At 36.8% G+C, this 24,103-nt stretch overlaps 1 protein-coding gene across 1 annotated transcript in view; it reads left to right on the plus strand.

The window, feature by feature from the left end:
- Positions 1-24,103, plus strand: part of LOC137131871 (E3 ubiquitin-protein ligase rnf213-alpha-like) — a 53,313-nt gene that overhangs the window by 19,798 nt on the left and 9,412 nt on the right. The window contains exons 27-59 of the mRNA XM_067513693.1: positions 453-637; positions 780-935; positions 1,849-5,421; positions 5,752-5,882; positions 7,184-7,279; positions 7,386-7,507; positions 7,600-7,713; positions 7,811-7,860; positions 9,166-9,316; positions 10,387-10,390; positions 10,602-10,787; positions 11,238-11,356; positions 11,518-11,675; positions 11,932-12,135; positions 12,471-12,658; positions 13,089-13,209; positions 14,693-14,793; positions 14,890-15,069; positions 15,550-15,695; positions 16,480-16,582; positions 16,688-16,802; positions 17,210-17,417; positions 17,499-17,689; positions 17,981-18,103; positions 18,329-18,439; positions 19,832-20,074; positions 20,403-20,481; positions 20,744-20,778; positions 20,932-21,035; positions 21,608-21,761; positions 22,761-22,935; positions 23,405-23,493; positions 23,679-23,927. Of these exons, the coding sequence (XP_067369794.1) occupies positions 453-637; positions 780-935; positions 1,849-5,421; positions 5,752-5,882; positions 7,184-7,279; positions 7,386-7,507; positions 7,600-7,713; positions 7,811-7,860; positions 9,166-9,316; positions 10,387-10,390; positions 10,602-10,787; positions 11,238-11,356; positions 11,518-11,675; positions 11,932-12,135; positions 12,471-12,658; positions 13,089-13,209; positions 14,693-14,793; positions 14,890-15,069; positions 15,550-15,695; positions 16,480-16,582; positions 16,688-16,802; positions 17,210-17,417; positions 17,499-17,689; positions 17,981-18,103; positions 18,329-18,439; positions 19,832-20,074; positions 20,403-20,481; positions 20,744-20,778; positions 20,932-21,035; positions 21,608-21,761; positions 22,761-22,935; positions 23,405-23,493; positions 23,679-23,927 (7,964 nt within the window). The remainder of the gene's footprint in view (positions 1-452; positions 638-779; positions 936-1,848; positions 5,422-5,751; positions 5,883-7,183; positions 7,280-7,385; positions 7,508-7,599; positions 7,714-7,810; positions 7,861-9,165; positions 9,317-10,386; positions 10,391-10,601; positions 10,788-11,237; positions 11,357-11,517; positions 11,676-11,931; positions 12,136-12,470; positions 12,659-13,088; positions 13,210-14,692; positions 14,794-14,889; positions 15,070-15,549; positions 15,696-16,479; positions 16,583-16,687; positions 16,803-17,209; positions 17,418-17,498; positions 17,690-17,980; positions 18,104-18,328; positions 18,440-19,831; positions 20,075-20,402; positions 20,482-20,743; positions 20,779-20,931; positions 21,036-21,607; positions 21,762-22,760; positions 22,936-23,404; positions 23,494-23,678; positions 23,928-24,103) is intronic.

Raw genomic sequence — 24,103 nt, forward strand, 5'->3', positions numbered from 1 at the left:
GGAAATAATTATGTTACAGCGGCCCACTAGAAAGTAAACGAAACAAAAAGAGCTTGAGAGACCTCAGCTGTTTATTTAATTTCAAGTAACATCAGATTCCTACATCCATTTGCAGTCCTATGAGTGTCTATATAATGAGTGTCTACAAATATTCCACATTTGGTTACTGTTTTGCCTCAGGAGGTGAAGATATGTCCAATACTGAGTTAAATGATTACATACATAGGATACATTTCTGAGCAGTATATCTATGAGCAGTCTCACTGTACACCTTACAGCTGTCCACATATTGAATAATGCTTGCCTATAGTGCATAATCAGACTGATCAATTTTTGTCTTGTGGTATCTACTCAGTATTAGCTTCCTACAGATATATATGTATTGCACTGATTTATTACTGATGTCATGACTTCAGTCAGCAAAATGATATACGGGTATTTCACAATTTTAGGGAAGTCATTATTTATCCAAAGACTGTATGAAAAGCTAGAGGGGACTGTTGAACAAGGTGCTGCTTTTAAGAAGTGCATCCAACTGACTGACCGTGAGATTGATGACAGCAAAGTTCTCCAGTCTTTGTATGACACACCAAAACAAAAAGATTTTGGTGTGTTTCACTTTGATGTCACATCTTCGGTAAGCAATTTGTTTATGGCCATGATACTGAACTATTTTTTAAAACAAATTGGATGTTAGAAAATCCTTGGCACAAGGATAAACATTTGCTTTAGCCAATAACACTAACTTTTCTTCTTATAATGCTACTTATGATATATAGGTCCAAAAAGGCTTGAATGAATTCATATTCAGGCTTTTCTTTTTGCGGTATGTGATGGATTCTGAGGGAGAAATGTGGCGTTGCAGCCACAAACACTTGTATATCATCGAATTACTGGAATCCACAAGTTATCAGCCCAGATCTGCCCCCAGATGTGTAAGTTGCATGTTATGTTTTGTTCACTCTGAACTCTTACAATGATTGGCTTTTATTATTTATGAATATGATTCTATATCCTTGTCTAGTGAAATGTTTTGGTCAAATTTGACCTGTGTACTATGTATGTGGCTGGGAGATATGGCAAAACCTTTTTTCACAATTATTTTTAAATCATTAATACAAAATAATTCAGCCATAATTATGTTTTGCGTAAAGGTTCCTTCTACCTAAAACCCTATAACAAGAACTCCCGTTAAGAATATATAAAACAATAAAAATGAACAGAAATAGAAAGGAATGAAAATTAAATTTTAATAAAAAGCAGCAGAGTGTGTAAGGTCTCTGAGCCCTCTTGTTTTAGTTGCAGGGCTTGATACTAGCCCGTAAGAGATCCTAGGAGACATCTTGGGCCATTTAGTTTTTATTTTCAAGTCCTTTTGGCTGTGTTGAATGAATATAGCTCACATTTGCCAGAGGATATTCATTTTTTTTAAAAGTTTAGAATAGTCTTTTCAGTTCCTTAATCCTTGTGCCCTCCTCAAACCTACTACCCTCTGGACACGTTTTGTTGCAAAAATGCACACTTACAAAAAAAAACGCTATAAAATCATCCTACATCTATATTTTTAGGGGGAGCGTTTGTTTTTCTACCAAACATTAAATCATTTTCAGGATTTTAACCCTTTAAATGCCAGTTGACTTACTTGAATATTTACTTATATTTACTTATTATTTTACATAAATAGTAGGGGGTGGGGTTTAAAAGGTCAGTTTCATAGTATGTTTCATAGTATTTTCACAATTTTTGTATTTTGCTTCAGTCACAGACATACAGTAACAAAGTAGTAAATACAAAGGGTTTACAGGTAATTGCGATGAAAAACTAATTTTTATATTTTTATATTTGTAGGGACAAAAGGAAAACTTTGCATTCTCAGACATTTTTCCTAAGGTGTCCTGTCGTTCACCAAAGGAGGTAATGGCTTTGGAATTGAAGAGGGAGGGCAACATTGACATGGAAAGTGATGACCCCCTCATGGATGATGAATGTTTCAGAAGTGAAGCTTACCAAAGACCATACCAGTATCTCACACGTTTTCACAACAATTGCAATCTTGACAACTTCACTTATCAGGACATTGAAGGGACTCATGCAAATTGTCTTCAGATACTGTTCATTTTTTGTGGCATGATAGATCCATCATGGGCGGAGCTACGAAACTTTGTCTGGTTCCTCAATCAACAGTTACAAGACTGTGAGAATTCTGTCTTCTGCCAATCTGAGTTTGTTGGAGACACTCTTCATGGGTTCAAAAACTTTGTGGTGGAATTCATGATCTTGATGTCCAAAGACTTTGCATCCCCATCACTAAACATCACTGACCAGAGCCCAGGGACAAAACAAATTGACATCAGTGGCCTTAATGAAAAAGACTTGGCTCCATTCCTCATTAGAAAAAGGTGGGAATCTGAGCCACACCCATACATCTTTTTTAATGATGACCACATGTCCATGACTTTCATTGGGTTTCACCTAAAGCTAAATAACCAGAAAGGCGTTGATGCCATAAATCCACTAACAAAAGAAGTGATAAAGAAAAACATCATGACACAAACGCTATACACTGGTTTAAAACATCAGGGGGTCCCTTTTAATCAAGATTTTGATCAACTTTCTCGAGCTGAGAAGATTGGGCATCTGTGTAGTGTGCTTGGCATCAAGGGGCCTATGGATCCTGATGAAACGTATGAACTAACCATTGATAATATCCTCAAAATGATGGCAATACACATGAGATTCAAATGTGGCATCCCTGTGATAATAATGGGTGAGACAGGATGTGGTAAGACAAGGCTCATCAAGTTTATGTGTGAACTGAGAAGGTGTGGCGCACAAAAAGAAAACATGAAACTGGTCAAGGTCCATGGAGGAACTACAGCAGATATGATATATGAGAAAGTGAAAGAAGCAGAAACTCTTGCAAGGATCAATAAAGAAAATCATCAAATTGATTCTTTTCTCTTTTTTGATGAGGCAAACACCACAGAAGCCATCAGCAGCATAAAGGAGATTATGTGTGATAACTCTGTGCAGGGACAAAAACTTTGCTGTGAAACAGGACTGCAGATTATTGCTGCCTGCAACCCCTACAGGAAGCATACAGACAAAATGATTGACCGACTGGAGGCATCAGGATTGGGATACCGCGTCAGAGCTGATGAGACTGAAGATAGACTTGGCTCCATCCCACTCCGCCAGCTTGTGTATCGTGTTCATGTGTTACCACCCAGCATGATTCCACTTGTTTGGGACTTTGGGCAGCTCAGTGACTCAACAGAGCAAATGTATATTAAACAAATAGTGCAAAGACAGGTGGAGTCCAACTCAATTGAGAATTGTCATATTTCAACTATGACTCAAATGTTGTCATCATCACAAATGTTCATGCGGGAGAGAAAGGATGAATGCAGCTTTGTCAGTTTGAGGGATGTTGAACGTTGCATGCAAGTGTTTGTGTGGTTCTATAAAAATCACCCCATGTTTGCTAAAGAATTAGGAGCGTTTCTTCAAAAGCAGAAAAACAAACTAACAAATGAGCCACAATTTTTACCTGCTTGTGAAAGAGTTATCTGGTCCCTCTTGATGGCCACTGGAGTGTGCTATCAGTTCTGCTTAGAGGACAAAAGGCCATATGTGAGAACTATCTCTCAGTTGCTTTCATCCGAATACACCGTAGAGAGAACAATGCAGGAAATCGAACTCATGCAGGACCTCTTACTTGATGGTGTATCCATGGGTAAAACAATAGCCAGGAATGAGGCTTTGAAAGAAAATTTCTTCATGATGGTGATCTGTGTTGAGCTAAGAATTCCTCTGTTTATAGTTGGAAAACCAGGAAGCTCCAAATCACTGTCCAAAACCCTAGTTGCAGATGCAATGCAGGGCCCTGCATCCCATTCTATACTCTTCAAGGAGCTGAAGCAGATACATCTAGTGTCTTTCCAGTGTAGCCCTCATTCTACTCCTGAAGGAATCATCAACACATTTAAACAATGTGCCCGCTTTCAAGAAAGCAAAAACTTGGATGAATACATTGGGGTAGTTGTTCTTGACGAGATTGGATTGGCTGAGGATTCCCCTAAAATGCCACTGAAAACACTGCACCCATTACTTGAAGAGGGATGTGTTGATGATGAGATACAACCTCATAAAAGAGTGGGGTTCATCGGAATATCAAACTGGGCCTTGGACCCAGCCAAGATGAATCGTGGAATATTTGTGTCTCGTGGAGATCCAACCGAGAAAGAGCTCATCAAAAGTGCTGAAGGGATATGCTCATCTGACAAAACTGTTCTTGACAAGATCAAACCACTGTTTTTTCCCTTTGCAAGAGCATATATGACAGTATGCACAGAGGGAAAAGGTTTCTTTGGTCTGCGGGATTTCTACAGTCTGATAAAGATGATATTTTCTGTTACCAAAATGTCTAATAAGCGTCCATCTGCAGATGAGATTACTGAAGCGGTCTTGAGAAACTTCAGTGGAAAAGATGATGTGAATGTCATGGGTATTTTCAGCGCAGAACTCAAAGATGATTTTGCCAATACCAGTATCACCCCTATTGAAATGGTTCAGCAAAGTCTCTTGCCAGCTAACCAAGTGGAGGAAAGCCGTTACCTCTTAATCCTCACAAAAAACTACGCAGCTCTTCAGATTCTGCAACAGATATTCTTCCACCAAATCCATGCAGAAATCATCTTTGGGTCTGGTTTCCCAAAGGATCAGGAGTACACACAGATTTGTAGAAACATCAATCGTGTCAAGGTTTGCATGGAGACTGGACAGACAGTTGTTCTGTTGAACCTTCAGAATTTGTATGAAAGTCTGTATGATGCTCTCAATCAATACTATGTGACCTTAGGGGGTCAAAAGTATGTTGATCTTGGATTAGGAACACATCGTGTGAAATGCAGAGTTCATGAAAACTTTAAGCTCATTGTCATTGAAGAGAAAGAGGTGGTGTACGAGCAGTTTCCAATTCCACTGATAAACCGGTTGGAGAAACACTATATTGACATCAACACTGTTCTCAAAAATGAGCAGAGGGACGTTGTCAGGCAGCTACAGGAATGGGTTAATCAGTTTGTCTCCTTAAGCAGTCAACACTCCACAACAAAGCAATATGTTCCTAGTGATATCTTCATTGGCTACCACTCAGACACATGCTCCTCTGTGGTCCTACAAGTAACACAGAATCAAACCACTGAAAGAGATGTTCAGACCACCCTGAAAGGAGCTAAAGTCATTCTGCTCAACTGTGCCACTCCAGACTCAATTGTTCGTTTGGACAAATCCAGACTGTCCGATGAAGAAAGAGAAGATTTAACAACAGAATATGTTAAGGAACAAATGCACAGTTCGCTGGGAGACTACATTGCTTATCACACGCAGCAGCTGGAACAGTCCCACTTCTTCACTGAGGTAATGTCTGACAATGCTATTTACATTACATTACGATACAGTAATATTTATCCGAGGACTTTGTATTATTGTTAAGAACAGTTACTGAAGAGATTCCTTGTATTCAGTTTAACAGTGATGTTTTAGTGTCAGTGCTGAAAATAAAAGGGCTCAGTTAATATTTCTCAGCAATTGAAGAAAAATATATTGCATCAAAGAGGACAGAGATAGCGAAATTAACTGTGGTCTACATTATAACCTCAATGACCTTTAGTAATAGTAATAGCAAATACAAAATTACTAAATTAATGTTAATGTTTCTTAATTCTCTGTTCTTTTGCTTATTTGAAGGTTACAACATTTTCCAGGATACTGACTGCAGCAGACGCTGAACAACTGAAGAATGTGACAAAGTTTGATGCTATCAAGCTGCTATCATTGCAACAATTTGACACAGAATACTCTTTCCTCAAGAAAATCAGGTGTGTAAATTCCACTAGACAATGGTCATGCCTTTGTGCTTTGGTTTTTGGGGATTTTTTTGGACAATTATAAGTTGATGTATACAGTGGGTATAAAAGAGAATCACGCCTTTGGAAATGTTACCCTTTTTGACAACATTGAATCAAGATCAGTTTAATTTGACTTTAATAAAAATTCAATTCAGTTCAATTAAAAATTAATTTTAAAAAAAGACTCAAAGTGAAAACAGATGTCTTCAAGATAATTAAAATTATTTAAAAGTTTAAAACTGAAAATATGTCATTGCACCCCCTTTAATGGTCCAGCGTTTAATATTCAGAGGGACCCATTAAAAGAAATTATATTTAGTATTCATAATTATGTTTTCTTTAGTGTGTAAAATCAGAAGGAAACCAAAAAAATCATTGTAAGAATCATTGTATTTTCTTTAGCTTAAATGAGTCTTTTATATTAACCAAGGCTGCAGCATGTTTCTGCAGTAGCCCAAGGACAAACACTGCCTCTAGAAGAAATTTCACACTTTTACATTCACGTAGCAGCTTTAATTTGGTTTCTTCCATCTCAGTCTTTGGTGTCTTCAAAGTCTTTCTCACAACGTGAGACTCAGTCACTCAGTTTTGGAGGATGGCCTGCTCTACGTATTTATGCATGTGCAATATTCCTTCCATTTCCCAATGATGAATTGTACTGTACTCCAGGAGATATGTCACGATTATGAAATGTTTTTGTTTTTACGGCCTGACTCCTGCTTCTCAATAATCTTTGCACGGAGTTGATTGGAGTGCCCCTTTGTTATTATTGTTGTAGTTTTTGACCAAAATACGGATTCACCAATAAATGGAACATTCAAATAGAGGTGTATGATCTTTGATGTTTTCTCCTTGACTTTTGCTGCCTTGTACATCACTTGTAAGTCACTTTGGATAAAAGCGTCTGCTAAATGACTAAATGTAAATGTAAGGTGTATTCTACTACATTTAATCTCCATGTAACTAAATGTGTGACTTTCTGAACCAACTGGCTGCTCCAGTGGGGATTTAAATGAGTCACTTTAAAGGGGATGAATCCTAATGCAGTCACTTATTTTGAATATTTGTATTAATTTAGAATACTTTGTAGAGATCTGTTTTCATTTTGACATAAGTCTTAAGTAACTTACCACAATTTAACATTTAACCATTAGTTAATTCTTGCAAAAAACAAAACAAACAAAAAACCTTTCTATACCCACTGTAAGTATGCATTTGAATTTCAAGTTTCTAGTGTCTGTTTTAAAATTATTCCTTTGTCCTGGTACTAGGGAATTTCTTGGCTCGACGTCTAGAGATAAATTGCTCATTATCCAAACAGATTACAATGAAAACTGCAAGAGAAGGAATATTCTTTCCTCAGCCAAGTGAGTACAATTTAGCACACATATCTGTATTTACATTTTTCTCTAACATAGTTTCCAAACTCATGTTTGTTTACCTTTTAATTATGTTTAATGTTTGATTTCTCAGGTATTCATGCATCAGTGAAATAAACAAGTTGACAGCTAGTGACAATACAAAGACATTTCTCTACTTTGTCACAAAACTTGCTCGAATTGAGGGTGGGAACTCTTACGTTGGGTTTCAAGGCGGTTAGTCCTGCAGTTACACACATATACATAACAATACATAACAATTTTAGCAGTGAAAGGTAATATAGTGTCTTCATTAATCTTTTTTTTAGGTTCTTGGGGGTCTGTTCACATTGATGATCTCAGAAGATCAAAGGAGTTTGTGTCTGATGTTTATTCTTTGAAAAATCTACGCATGAGTGACCTTTTTAAGGATCCAACTGACGGTAATTCATCAAAAAAATATTTATTTGAAACAATGTTATATTTTGTAACTAAATAGATTCAAAATGAATAAATGTATTAACTGTTTGTCATTTCAAGCCACAGAGACAGAAGAATACAACAATGTGCCAAAGAATGTTGACTCCACTGTAAGTGTAACTTGACAACCATAATAATACTATATCCACAAACCTAAACCTAAAAAAATCTTAAAAACATCTCAATTATTCTAAGCATATCTTCTCATAACCTATACGACCAAACAATTTAGTCCCTCACCCAACATCAAGAGTCTAAAATAATGAATTTGATATTACCTACAAACCTAAAGCATTAAACAGCAACAGGTTCCATAATTTAGGTACTAAAGTCAAGTATACACTCCCTGGCCACTTTATTAGGCACACCTGTACATTCTAATGCAATCCAATTCAGCAGCTCTGCCATAAATACTACTACTTTTACAATGTTATAATTTCTCAGTTTTTGACTTGAAACTGTCAGAAAGGTGATAATTCTACTCTCTGTTTATTTCTCTGTTTATTATTGAGGTCAAAGTGGGTAGTGGAGTCGTACTGGAATGCATGAGAAGAGGTGGTTGTAGAGGCCAGTGTAGAGGCTGCAAGTTAAACTCAAACAGAACTTGCTCAGTTATGTGACAGAACAGGCTAAATGGTTAGATTAACATATAGACAGATATTATTATAGCTTCTTCATAGCAATTGGTGATTAGAGAAATTCCACATTTTTAACACATACATCCAATCACCACAGACAGAGCTGACATTATGGTCTATGCTGTTTGACAGGTTTTTTAAAACACTACTTTTATTGGCTTTAAACTTGATGAGTATTTTGTAATTGGCAAAAGTTGTCCACCTGAGGGCCTCACCTAAGCCCCGCTCTCTGTTAGACAGAGTGAAACGGCAGGGTGAACACCACAAGTGTAACTTCACATCCGCCAACCTGACTCAGAGCACTCTTCAAGTGCAAATAAAATTATTTTGATAGGTAAAACATTGATAGGTATTTCTATTCAAAACCACTTGCACTGTACCAGAGAGGCAATGGGTCATCATAACACAATTTGCATTAACAGCATCAAAAACTTAAATGGCATTAAAAGGCATTTGCTTTAATGTGTTATTGTCACATTAACATTGACAGCCCTAATAAAAATGACAACAGTGTCAAATGTTGACTCACTAAAATTATGATAATTGCCAGCTGCAAAATTATAACCTAATTTCTCATCAAGGATATTGCACATAACATACGGCAGTGCAGGTTGCCTCATGTAAAGGACCTTATAGCTCTAGTAGTAACTCTACCACAAATATATTTTCAACAATAACTATATACTGTGTCTCGCCCTTAACACATTAGAAAGAGAGGAGTTACTGGGCTCCTGTTGTGAATGTACAGACATAATGTGATTTATTTATTTTTTTTAGGTTTGGGGAGATTTCATTGATACTACAGACCTGTTGCGGAGCTGTGTTCAGAGTGCAGTGAACCTGCTCAGAGATGTAGCAGACAGTGGAGAGCTCAGCACCAAGAGAGTTGAGAATCTGCTGACACTTCTGGATGTAAATCAAATACAAGGTTAGAAAATTATGTTATGTTATGTTATGTTAAAATTATGTTATCAAACCAGTGTTATATACATTTATTCTATGTGCACTTAAAAAAACCTTAATATATATATATATATATATATATATATATATATATATATATATATATATATATATATATATATATATATATATATATATATATATATATATATATATATATATATATATATATATATATAAATAATTTTCTAACCTTGTATTTGATTTACATCCAGAAGTGTCAGCAGATTCTCAACTCTCTTGGTGCTGAGCTCTCCACTGTCTGCTACATCTCTGAGCAGGTTCACTGCACTCTGAACACAGCTCCGCAACAGGTCTGTAGTATCAATGAAATCTCCCCAAACCTAAAAAAAATAAATAAATCACATTATGTCTGTACATTCACAACAGGAGCCCAGTAACTCCTCTCTTTCTAATGTGTTAAGGGCGAGACACAGTATATAGTTATTGTTGAAATATATTTGTGGTAGAGTTACTACTAGAGCTATAAGGTCCTTTACATGCAGGCAAATTTATGCACATGGACTTCAAATGTAAGTAAAACTGTTCAATTGCATCACAGTTCATACTGGGTGGCTCAAACTACACAATATAGCATGTGTTCAGTATTACTTAGCCCCCTTTCCATAACACAAAAAAATCCCCATAAAAACATAGTTAACTAAACTCATAGCCCACACTATTGAATCAATAAAAAATATAATTTAATTCTACATGTTGGGAAAACAGTGGTTGGCTATTTTGGCAGTAGCATAATTTAATCATTTTAATTGTCAAAACTCATGATGGTTTTAAACCCACTAACCAAATCATGCCAAAACAAAAAAGTTTTTTTTATCTGATGGATAGAAATACTGCCATTCTTATTCATTTTCTTATGGGCACTGTTTGGAGTGTTTGGCGCTTCTGCCCGACAGCTAGAAGGTTATGGGTTTACATCCCTGGCTGACCGTTGTTTTCTATATGGAGTTTGCATATTATCCCTGTGCTTGCATGGGTTCTTCCCTTACTCCAGTTTCTTTCCATTGTCCACAGACATGTTAGGTTAATTAGTGACCATAATTTGCCTGTAGGTTTGAATGTGAACGGTTGTCTTTTTGTGCATGTGCATGTGTTGAAAAAGACTGGTGACCTGTGTGGGGTGTACCCCACCCGACTAGGTTGTACCCCGGTTATACGTCTCCAAAAGGTTTTGATTAAACTTGCAAATGTTGCTTGATTTATTAAATTTGCATGTTTATTTCTAACAGACATACACTGTGGAGAAAAATACAAGCAGTTGTCTCACCACTTCTTGCCAATTTGGTCTCAGTCATTGATCGAGATTGCAATTTGGACCTTCTGCTCGAGGGTGAGGATGACATCAGGAAACTCTGGCTAGAGATATTTGGGAGCAAAGAGATGCTCAGTATACCTTATGTGAGGGTGAAAAGCAAGTGAGTATTTCTTGTATATTTGACTATGTTATTTATTCCCTTCAGATAGTTTAATTTAAGACTTAAATTTTGGGCTTACTATTTAAGACATGTGAAGAGATTAAGACAGGCATCGAACTGCCAGCAACAACCCTGAGCAAGGCCATAAGCTGAAGTGCCGTGGTCTAGTAATAAAGTTGTTCCACAATCTGCAAATGTTGCTGTTGGTTTGATCTTCTTTGATCTTTGTTTTGTTTCTCCCCATCCATGCATTATGACAGAAGGTGAAGTTCAGAAATTCCTTTTTTGCTACATTATTTTGTACAATGCTATTAATATTTATTTACCTTTTTGCTATCATTTAAAAATGTATGCAATCGCATAACAAAATACAAAATAATAATGTCAATCCACTGTCCACGGAATTATCACAGTTATAACATTTGCATACTGACTCTTTTACACATTCAGTGTATTAATGGTACAAAGCCACATTACAAGCGGCAACATCATGCGCTGCCAAATGCCCTTCAGCTGGTGGATCAAAGACTTCCTGGATGGGCTCATGATGCAAACTTCCAGACACAAAAGTAAATATTAATCTGTATAAGTATGTAAAAGCTTTTTGTGTAGGATATGTAGAGTATGTTTTAAGTAATAGGTAGTGTTGTAAGAAAGCTTTGTAACCAAAAGATTTTTCGTTTTTAGACTGACCTAATACATTAGTGGCATTCCCAACTTCTCTTCGCAGATTTTTCACCTGGCCATTTTTACGAGTTGTATTTAAACACTCCACTGGGTGCCTACATGGGAAATGTGAATGAAAGAATGAAGAAACATTTTTTTCAGTGGTACCTGCGGGATTTTGTTTCCATGACAATGAAAATGGAATCAGATGAAGGATCACAGGTAACAAATGCTTTGTTACTGCATCCACTAAGGGAATGTCCTGGAATTCCAATACTAATACAACACTTCTCACTTCATGATTTTTATAATATTCTCTAGTTCACAACTATCCACTCCAGTACAGTTCTACACTGCGTTGCCTCAAAAATGAGCATAGTGACTTGAATCAAGACCTTTGTGATACACATATAATTAGGATCTAAACAGAGTAAAGCAAATACTATATTATTAATTTACTCATGCCTTTATTCCTCAGCTCTTGTTTCAGGCCCTGACCAGCTGCATTGCAGAAATACAGAGACGAAAAAGAAATGAAGAAGAGCTTTCTCTTCCCCACATCCATGTGGCATACCATTTGTACCAGACCCGTCTTCAGAACCTTTCGCTGATGATTTCCCTACAGCCTAGAATTGTTCCTCCTTTGCTAAAAAAACAGCACATTAGTCAATGTCCAGAGATGGTAAACACATTTCTAAATTTTGCTTGCCTTGTACCTCACTTGTAAGTCACTTTGGATTAAAGCGTCTGCTAAATGACTAAATGTAAATGTAAATTCCAGCAACATATTTTGGGAAGACTTTAAATCCCAATACTAATTTGATGTTGATTTTTTAGTAAATAATTGCTGAAATAAAAAAAGACAATGTTTTTACTCAAAAACCCAATATTGACATCACTCTATATTTGTCATATTTAAGTGGCTTTTGGTGGTTTGGTTGTTGTTGACATTACTTTTTCATATTAGATTTTGCAAAAAATACTGAATCACCTACAAACTGTTGTGCTTTCTTGTAGGTTTTGGATGTCCATGCAGCCAAGGCATGTATTGAATTTTTAGAGCTTCCTAATTTAAATACCGATGCTCTCTGCCAACACTGGCTGAACCAGGTGAAGAAGCTGCAAGCCTCTTTGGAGTTGATTTGCTCCCAACAGAACACCAGACAATATGGAGAGCGATGTAAAGAAAGACTCCATGATGTCAGGTAAAATGCTGATGCATAGTAAATGTTGCTTTTTTAGAATATTAAATGAGAATAGTATAATGCTTTGATCTTTTTTGAACCTGAGACTGTGGGTTATAAATTCAAGCAGCAAGGCAGCATTGTACAGTCATGAGCTCTGGTATGCCTGATACAAAGAGAGGTCTTCTGTTGAAGAAAAAAAATGCATTTTTAATGAAACATAGTATTTGGATTATTAGGCTTCACTAAAAACTACCATTGTATTTCACATTGCAAAGGCCACATATTTATTGACTGTGGCAGTTGTTTAATCTGTCATCTTTTGTCATCACTTCTGCTTACCAATGTCTTGAGGGAACCCTGCTAAGATGTGAAATACTGCATTATGGAATAGTGAAACAAATGTTTTTAAAGCACATTAATTGTGGTTATGGTCTGTAAAATCTTATAGCAATGGCTGGAGGCGCATCTACATTCTCTCCTTGTTTGTGGAACAAATGTTGCTGGGTTTCAAAAATGAAGAGAATCAACTAAGGGCACTGGTCCTGAGTCACACTCAAACCTTAAGCAGGGTGAGTCAACTTTCAGTGATCAATGTACAGTGCATTCGAAAAGTTTACTACAGTTGTATACTACAGTTGTTACATTATTTTTTTTCATTTATCTACACTAAGTAAATAATAATGACAAATTGAAAACTGAATTTTTGAACTGTCTGTAAATGTATTTACATTAAAAAAAATTACCAAAAAAATTACCAAATGCACACGTATTCAGACCCTTTGCAGTAACACTTGATCATTGCTGAGATTTTTCTTCACGTTGACTGGAATCCACCTGTGGTGTTAGATTGATTGGACATGATTTGGAAAGGCACACACCTCTCTATAGAAGGCTTCACAGCTGACAAATCATTATGCAAAGAAAAAACCATGAGTTCAAAGGAACTGCCTGCAGAGCTCAGAATCTGGATTATTGATTATTATTATTCTCAAATACTTTGTCAAAAGTTTGGCACAACCAGGACTCTTCCAAGAGCTGGTTGCCTGGATAAAAAGCAATCGGGGGAGAGGGGCCTTAGTAAGAGAGGTGACCAAGAACCCGATGGCCACACTGACTAAGCTCCAGAGATCCTGTGTGGAGATGGGACATAGTTCCAGAAGGACAACCATCACTGTAGCTCTCTACCTATCTGGGCTTTATGGAAGAGTGGCTAGAAAAAAGTCTCTCCTAAGAGCAAACACAAGCCTCCTTGGAGTTTTGAAAAAGCACTTTTTCATCAGACCGTTGATGAAACCAAGATTGAACTGTTTGGGCTCAATTCTTAACATGTCTGGAGGAAACCATGTGCCGCTCATCAACTGCCGAATACTATCCCTACACTGAAAGATAGTGGTGGTAGCATCATGCTGTGGGGGTGTTTTTCAGCAGGAGCAACTGGGAAACTGGTCAGGGATGAGGAAAAGCTGAATGGAATAAAGTACAGAGAGATCCTCAATGAAAACCTCTTCCACGCAGAACATCAGACTGGGCAGAAGATTCACCACCCTCCAACATGTCAACAATCCTAAGCACACAGCTAAGTCAACACAGGAGTGGTTTACGAAAAACTCCATTAATTTCTGTTAGTGGCCCAGTCAGAGCCCTGACTTGAACCCTAATTCAACATCTCTGGTCCCCATCCACCCTGACTGAGCTTGAAAAGATTTTCCAAGGAGAATAGCAGAAAATGCCCCAATCCTTGTGCACAAACCTTGTGGTGTCATACACAAAGCTTAGTGCTTTAACAAAGTACTGAGTAAAGAGTCTGCATACTTGCAGAATATGTTCCTTTCCCAATCACGTCCAATCAATTTAATTTACCACAGACCTTACATGTATTCAAAAAAACAGACATGATCATTGTAACCTACATCAAATATGATTTTTTTTTTACCCATATCATAAAATGTTATGATGACTTACATGCTGCTGCATTTTCTTCAGCCAACTGAAAGAAGTAAAAATTACCAACATTTTTAGATTTATATACAATTTGCTTGACCTATTTTTAAGGTTCTGGACGGAAACTCAAATGTAAAATCAAATAAGGCGTTTCAAGATGTGATTGGCGTTCTGAAGTCCTGTAAGCAGAGTGCAAGTGATCAGATTTTCAGGTACAAGCTTGTTAATGTGACTCTTAAAATATTTAGAAAAAAGGGTATTTGATTGTGCTTTAGTGAATGTGATTAATATCTTACATTTTCATAAAGGTTTGGACCTCAGTGTGCAGTGTGCTTGAGAGAGTATCGAGATCCAGTGGTGCTGCCCTGCCATCACATCTACTGTTTAACATGCATGAGACAAAACCTTGATGCAGGACAGACATCTTGTCCCAGTTGCAGGCAACAGGTGCCAGATGACTTTCAGCCCCAAGTCTCTGAAGATGTCAGGTGAATTTTTTTAAATACATCATTTAAGATGGCAGTCACTCTGACCTTGACTGTTCATGTTTAAGGACATGATTCCTGGCCTTTATTCACCCCCCTGTGGTATGTGAGCCTGAAGGTATCACCTGAAATGCATCATCAGCCAGAGAAGTACAGTATTATATTTAACTAAAATATAAAACAGAAAAAAAGTATTTGCATAAGTATCCCTAGGTTTTAACCACACTTTACATTGAATGTGTTTTAAGAATTATAGTACAAATATATCTGTATCTAGAAGGTGCAGTTACCAGTGAATCAGTATCCAAAAACTGCCCCCTTTTTATAGGCACTCTACAGTACCACACAAAATGAAAACAATGTGTGTCAGTGTCTAATTTTTGGAGAATTGGTTGGCAAAGGCTTCTAAAATATAAAAGGCCACATTTAGGAATCATCTAACAAATACCGAAAAGACGTTAATTTAAAACTTTAATACTGCAGGACTTCTATCAAGAAAAATTCGGACTTCAGGCGTCGCTGTAATGGTTTCTTCATTGATCTGCTCACCGGTGTGTGTTTCAAGGACAACACTCCACCAACCTCAGATGTCATCAACCACCTGTTGTCCTACCTGATGGTTGAGACAGGTAACAGTTCATGGAGAGCTGACAAAAGAAATATCACTGTCTCCATTTAGTTTTCCTCATCTTCTTTCCAAATCAACCATTCAGCTTTGACCATATGTAGCCTGCATTAAATTTCAAAACGATTGTCATCCCACAGCATCAGATATTGACACTTCCTAAGGCTTCAAATTGTGCGGCTTTGTACATCAGTTCGCGTATCATATTATCGCAACAGGTACCAGATAGGAGGAGGAGATATTTGACGCTTCGGGTTAAGTGTTATGTTAGAAGACAAATTACATAAAAACCAAACAATACAAACAGTGACAACACACACGTACTACCTTACTATAGTCACCACGTGCGCCACGTTATGTTGACATCATCGTTAAAGCACAAAGCTTCTTGCACTTGAACCCTGGTCTCCTGTGGAATGATCCATCTATACAAAGTCCACCTCTATATGACACTTTTTCACTTCATGTTCTACGTCATTGCTTTAAACGTCAACTATTAAAGCATCAGTGTTTCCATTTAACTACACTGAAGGCTCCAAGTGTCAATCACCGACGCGAAAGGGTATCTGAAGCATCAGCATGTAACGTAGAGAGGACTTTTTGTCGCCAGGGAATAATAATGGGCTGGTAAATTCCTATTATTGGACTCTTTTAGAAATAATATTTAAAATATATTACATTTGATTTTGTTTGGTTTGGTTTCATTTTATATGTTTTGTTTTTTTATAAATAACTTTTATAAGTTTATCATTAGTCTTTACTAATAGTGAAATCATCTTTCAATCCAGAGCATAAACAGATTTACACCAAAGATCTGTCCCCTTTTGACGAGTCGCCTGATAAAAATCCAGTTGTGCGATCTGTGATCCTTAAGTTACTGCTGAAGTTCAGGTATGTAAATTAGATTTGTCACATTAATTGTAAATCAACATCTGAATTAATTGATTGATCTTCTGCATTGGACCCAACTTTTAACTTAACTTAACTGTGTTTCAGTTTTGATGAAGTCAACAGCTATTTGCAGCAGCATTTGTCATCTCACGAAGAAAGCAGATTTGTGGATGAAGAGGATAAAACAGAGTTTTATGCCTTGTACATCAACTGCTTAGAGGTAAAACATCTTATAAACAAAGCTATAACAGCGCTATTTTCTTGTTATTAATAGTGTTAAAAAAGGCAAAGTAAATTTGAGTGTTATTATCACTGTTATTAAATGTAGCATTGCAACTTTTTGCAGGGTGATTGAGCACCAGAAGTTTCACCCATTTGTTGGGTAATAAAATTAACAATAAACTAGATATTGGACAGTCAGCGTAAAATGTCTGATGGATTAATTGCACATTTCCAGTAATTGTAATGTGAAAGTGCCGGTTTCCTCCTGTACCTCCTGTACAGGAGGACACTGTTACATGAATGGGGTAGTCTTTAGAGGTTTGCAAATGAAAGTCACAAAAGAGACTGTTGTTGCTGCTTATTGTTGATACAGGTTATTTGTAAAGTAACTGATGGTCTTTACAGGACTCTATGTGGGAGAACATGCCTCAGGATCACAGCAATGCTGAAGAGTTAAGGCCGTTTTGCAGCAGTGAAACACAATTCCTGCAAGACTTTTTGGCTGACATCACATCTGTTCCCGCAGTTATGTCTATTCAACATCTGCAGCACATTGCTAGATTGCGTCTTTGTCTCACCATGGCTGCCCAGCTTATCAGTAGCAATCTGTCCGGTAAGAGAAATTTTCACTACTGCAGACACTTTGCATAGGATGGTAACGATGACAGTGTATTGGACTACATTTCTGTTGCAGACAACAACATCCCAGATGTAGCAGAAGACTTTCTGAAGATGGTGATTAGGCTCTGTGATGAGAGTGGGAATGACTGGTATCGTGTATACCTGATTCGCATGCTCAGTCAATCGCAGGGTGTCAGACGTGTCCAGATGCTGGTGAAAGGATCGGAAATCAGTTGGCTTTTCCCAACAGAAATTCATCAACAGGTATGCTCCTATTTATTAGCAAATCTACTGCCAAGCATGTACTACATCATTAAGAAGACATGTCACCAGTAATACACATTGCAGTGTAAGGCAAAGTGAGGCCAGTCATCAGCAACACACATTTCATTTCATAGTTGGCACATTTCTAACTTACAAAACACGTACACAAGACATGGCATCCAATTTATCCCAGTTATTAGATACCAGAACATCTAAAAATTTTGCAACTTTAAATGTATATTTGGACATATTACAACTTGTTTTTACTAACACTATTATCGGTTGGAACAGAATAAAGATGAAGGCCAGATGGACCAATATCTTGTGTATGGAGAGGATTACAAGGCAGTGAGGGATGCAGTTGCCGAGGCTGTAGTCGATGGTGATGTTAACCAGATAGAAGAAGTCTGTGAGGTATTGCTTTGCTTTATATCTTTATCCAATTCCAGTGAACATTTGTGTTTAGATAAAACCTATATATTTGAAAATTTAATATAGGTCGTTTTGAGCTTTCCAGACACAGTGAAGTATAATTTAAGATGTGTCATAATTTCATGATTGTTTTAAGAATCACTACAGATAGTACAATAAAATAGTTTTGTGTAGCCGCTCAGCTCTAAAATTTTATATTGTTTTCAGAAATGCACTGCACCACCAAGGAATCGGACAATATTCATCCTACTGGCACTTTTCCGTGAGGTTACAACTCTCTACAGATTGCCAAAAGCAGAACATCATCCCACCCGCAAGGTATGAAGAGTGATAAAGGAAAACTTTAACAAACAAACTGAATAATTATTGCATGTCAAGACTCTTAAAGTGACAAAACAAGCTAACCAGGATTAAGGGGGCTGACCCTGTTTAGCAAAATATGGCATAGATGTCTTACTTAAGATGGATAGATGGATGGATAGATACTTTATTAATCCCCAAAGGGAAATGTTTGTTTTTTACAAATGGAACATGTGAGTGTAGGTGAAGAACTATTAGAGATCAGTTAATCCTTTGTTAAAAGGTACAGGTACTGCTAAACTCACAACGTAAACCATGCTTGCAATTTGTGTTTGGTACATGTTCAAAAGATCTTCACACTTTGTAAAGAGAAAAATGTTTTGACTGCGTCCTGTTCTCAAAGTGGTGCAATTAATCAACATTCATAACTGTAGAAACCCCTCCTGAATCCACCACAATTTAGGGGAGCTCCAGTGGTGTCCTAGCTTGTTAGGATATAGTCTGAAACAGAGATATGTGCAAATGTCTGTGAAAGATACATGTACACTATATTAAATAATCCTTTGTGAGTTAGCTTGAATTTAGTTTTTTGTTTTTTTTTTGTGATGGATCTCATGTGGGAGGCAATTGATCCATTAAGGCATCAATCATGGTCAATTCAACTTTACATTTTTATCAACGAGAAGATGCAGCTGATTTTTCCCTCCCTCAGCCAATAATTAGAGGCACGTTCAAAATTTTTCGATTGCTCCTACAGCTCCACAGATAATGTGCAGATTGCAAATGTGAAGTCATTGTGCACCACTGACTATTAAATATACAAAACATGCTGCATTTTTACATTTGAGTGCCATTGCTAAAGTCATCAGTTACAACATTGATTAAAAGAACTGGATAGATCCCCACTATTGATGCTTATGTGTCAACACTGTCACATCACTCATGATTTAGATGTAACTACACAATCTGATGGTGGAAAAATGATCCAGATCCTAAATGAGAGCAAACCAAATTATTTATTTATACGTAGTGCATGATGATTGTTATAAAATTGTGTTGCTATGTGCATATTATAATTTAATTATTATTAATAATAATTATTAATTATTATTTTAATTATTTTGTTATTTTAGAAGCATCTCTGAGGCAGGGCTAATTTTAGTCCTAAGTTAAATGTTAGTTCTTAGTGACTATGTGACGCGTATAGAAATGGGCTCAGATCTAGTAGCATGCTGTAGTCTAAAAAGTCAAAGCATATATTTGGAATTAAAACAGCAAACACATGGGCTTTATAGTACTTTACTTTATGAGCTTTTTTCTCAGAAATATAAAACCAATATTTTGTATTTTATAATAATGCTAAAACACCAGTTGCTTAGTGTCACTGTACACACTCTTATGTCTTTGTAGCAATGTGAAGCTTTTGAAGTATTTGTCCAAGGATCAAGGTATCTGAGTCAAAAAGAAGTTAGAGATTTTGCCTCCGCCTTGGTTAACAACCAGCTGGGAAGCCTGACCATCCTCCCTGGCCGTAATATTAAAGATGATATTGTGATCGAACTGACCATTCATCTGGCAGCTGTGCTGCTCACTGGGAATCACGGCCTACTTATGCCACTCAAGCAGCTCGGTCTGTCTCCTCAAAATATGCTGGTAAGAATGTCTCATATCTGCCTATCAAAAAAGAGTTGGCTGGTCTCTTTGTCAAATAACAGATTTCAGTTTTGCTAATTTAATACAACTTTCATCATTTAATGTCATAATGTAGAGAGTGTTCTGAAATTTAGAGGATAGAGAAATTTGTTTTTACTCAGGGAACTACTCAGTGAATAAATTTAAATCTCTTCAGTGTTGACCAGTAACTCACCACTAGCACCACAGACACATTGTACATAGATATTTTGTGCGATATTATACAAAGAATAGTGTTTAAGTTACTCATAATTACTTTAATTTCAATATATTTTATTTGGTATAACAGGGGGCTTTCATACCTACAATGCCAGAGGACATGTTGGCTAATGCCCATGCAGCAATAAAACAACACATCACTTGGTATGGTATGTAATATTTCTTAAACTATGCATCACAATCAGAATATTTACATCTTACCTTTATTTGTTAATCTGTATTTGTTTCTTCCTCCAGTAGATTTTGTTGTCTACAACAGATCCAGTATCTATAAAATTTGGATTTTCATTATCATATTGAATTGTGAAGGTGTCATGTAAAGTCATCTACTAGTTCTTTGTTTACCTTATCCTCTGTGCCAACAGTGCTGGTAATATAAGTCTATCTTAATTAGTTTTTTCATTTTCACAGTGTGTCCAAATGATCATCCTTGTTTTGTTGATAACGTAAGTTATTTACATGCATCTCCAGTCAATTTATTTGAGTAGTGATTGCAGATATAAAATGGTAAAAACAGTACAGCAGAAAATGTTATTTCTGACCATGATTAATTATTATAAATAAATTATCAAATATTTAAAATTTATGTTATACTGCAGTGTGGCCAGCCCATGGAGAAAGGTAAATGTCTGGAGTGTGGCCTGGAGGTTGGGGGACTGCAGCATGTAGCTTTACCCGGATTCAAAAAATTACAGCTACAAGAGTGAGTGTTAAATGTCAAGCCACTGTATAGTCATTAATAGTCGGGATACTGCCATGCAATGAATCATCAGTTGAATGTTTAAACTGTTTTTTGGCATAGGGCATTATACAGAACGTGATAGTTCAAAACTATTAATTAGTAATTAGTTAGTTACATATGAATTCAGTTATATGATTGCATTCATTAAGTGATCAACCCAAACCCATGGGGCAAAATCTTTTTCCTTTTTCTATTTATTTTTTTATGTGTTAAAGCTACAGCATATAAATTTGGAATAGACCAGCCAACATCAACAGGCTATAGATTCCCAAAAATTTTAGTAGGAAAAACATAAATAAATTTGATCAGCATTTGCAATGCCATGTGACACAACATAACAAAAAATACTCTAATAGATAGAATAAAATCAAATAGTATTACTTTGAGCCTAGAAACACAAGGATGATGATATGAAACCTCTTGTTTTTAACCTATTTTAAATGTAGTTGTATGACCAAACGTCATATACAATTGCATTTAATACCTACCTTCTTCCTTTAAACTGACTGATGCTGACCTGTTGTGCTAACCAGTGATCGCACAAGACCCGGTCATATCCTAGGAGACCCTGAACGGAGAAACAGCCAAGATGCCTTGGACACCAAAAATATGTCTCTGACTCCCTTCACTCTTGTCAGGCTGGTTACACATTTGGCCATGTTGTTGGGAGCCTCAAAGAATTACCAGGTAAGATAATGAAGGGTTTCTCTTAAAATGAAAGCTCTGAAAATGTGGCACATATGTAATTGCTATGTGGTAGCACTTTATGAGTAGGTAACTTTGTCAAACTGTAAGTGAGAATATTTTGTCAGGGTACACATTGTGTGTAGCTGTAATTGTGATTTCTGTATAACAATCATTCTACAAAACAGTATATTTTATTAGTTTTTATTTATTTACTAATTTATTTACTTGAATGTGAGTGGTTAGCACTGCCAGTTCACGTCCCTAGATTGAATCCACCTGCCATTGTGGTCTTTTTGTGTGGAGCTTGCATGTTCTCCCCATTATTATGTGGGCTTCCTCCAGTTACTCTGTTTTTCTTCCACAGTGTAAAGACACGTAGTTAGATTAACTGTTAACTTCAAATGGCCTGTAGTTGTGAATGTGGGTGTGATTGGTTATGTTTCTATAGCCTGTTTATCATAGGAGCTCCAGACAATGTCAGGAGAAATCAGGAGAAATCCTTTCACTCATGTTACACACAGCAAGAGATCATGCATCATCCTCACTGTGAAACTCCACTCAATTTCAATGCAAGATCAGCACAAGAGGCACAACATGATAGAAAATTTAAGCTGTGGGAAGCAGTGTTTTGTTTATAGCAGATTGGAGCTGTGCATCTAATAAATAAAGGTTAAATCACTACAACAGCAGTCGAGTGATAGAAACATCATCAACATGTCCATTCATTCACTTTCATTCCTCCTTACAATTCATGACAGAGCAGACTCCCACATGCATGAGCTCACACATACATTGTACTAGGTTGTTCGAAGGATAAAGTCCAGATAATGTGGGGAGTGTCTCACTCGGACATTCGCATTCACTTATACACCCCCGCCTGACAAAGTTTGGATAATGGCAGAATTCCAGTGCTTGTCTGAAAGGGGCTTATATGTGTGGTCCTGTATTAGACTGGTGAAACTGGGAGTTGACGTTTTCACTAACTCTCTGTTACTTTAGTTTGTTCACCAGATCATCCAGCCGCCAGTGGAAGATGTTTGTTTGTTTCTCATCCAGCACTTAATAAAGGATCTAGATCAACTGTCAGAGGCACTTGGAAGAGGAGCTGATGACACTGTTACAACTGCCCACTTGGTGCTCAGATCCCTTCAGGAGCCAGTGCAGGCCAGTCACTGTAAGTCCATTATTAGTCTGTTACTGAAAAAAAACTTTCTCAGTTGAACCTGCCCATCACCTCTAATTAGTCTAAAGCTGTTCTGTTTTTGCAGTTTACACCAAACACCAAATAATCTTGTTTGGGCTATTGTAGAAAAGAGGGGTGGCTTAGAATGTGTTAATGCTGAAGAGGTGGTGAGGTATAATACCGGTGCTTGTTTGCGATAAATCTTATACTCAGACCGCCTCTTATTGCAAATCTAGACAGAGTGCAGTTTTCATGTCATTACTCTGCCCATTTGCACACACACAGACCACTCCAAAAACACCCCTCAGTTATTTCAAGTGTGACTGTATTTAATCTCTATTTTTATGATAATACAATTTTGATTGTTTTTCTTTATATTTACATATTTCTTAAGCATAGAAAGCATACTGTAGTATATGATGTATTCTACCAAACACCTTCTTTTTTTTACTTTATCCAGCTGATATTGATCATTCCTTTAGTACCAAAACATCCAGAAATACCTGGGAAACAACTGTCGGTGCAGAAATTATTGTGCCTCGATTAAAGGTAAAAGGCCCTTTACTTTTTCATTTTTCTTTGATATTTGTGATAATTGGCTATTATAGTATGGTTGACACAGTACATATCTGGTCATAACATTAGTATTTTTAAGGTTTTTTGTTGCATTGTTCTGTTATTTTCCATTGCTGCAGTGGACTCTGCTTTCACCCTTACTAATATTTGGTGTCTAGGATCTTGATCAACTACTGCAAGAAGCAAATGGAAACATCAAGAGTGACTCCCATGTATCCTCCAACATCATCTTGAGAGTGACCTCTAGCAATTGTGCCTTTTTGGCATCACTGCCCCAAGACTCATCAGTCAACAGCTCTGTGGTGTGGAGCTGCAGAGAAAGGCTGTCATTGCTCAACCTCACACACATATTGGAGCATAATGACCAAAAGGAAGAGCTGCGTCTGCTCTGGAGGTTCTTGCAGAAGGTGAAGGTCTATGACATGTGCAGTTAATCTTTGTGACCAAATGCCTTTAAGTCAATTCTCTATTAAAAGTTCGGTACAAAGCAATACTCTTAACATCTACTGACTACTGAGGTTGTTGTTAAATTCCAGATAATGTGTCCAAATAATAATTTGTTAATGTATTTTTATTAATATTG

This window comes from Channa argus, chromosome 8, assembly GCF_033026475.1.
Source record: "Channa argus isolate prfri chromosome 8, Channa argus male v1.0, whole genome shotgun sequence".
In the NCBI taxonomy this organism is placed as follows: Eukaryota; Metazoa; Chordata; class Actinopteri; order Anabantiformes; family Channidae; genus Channa; species Channa argus.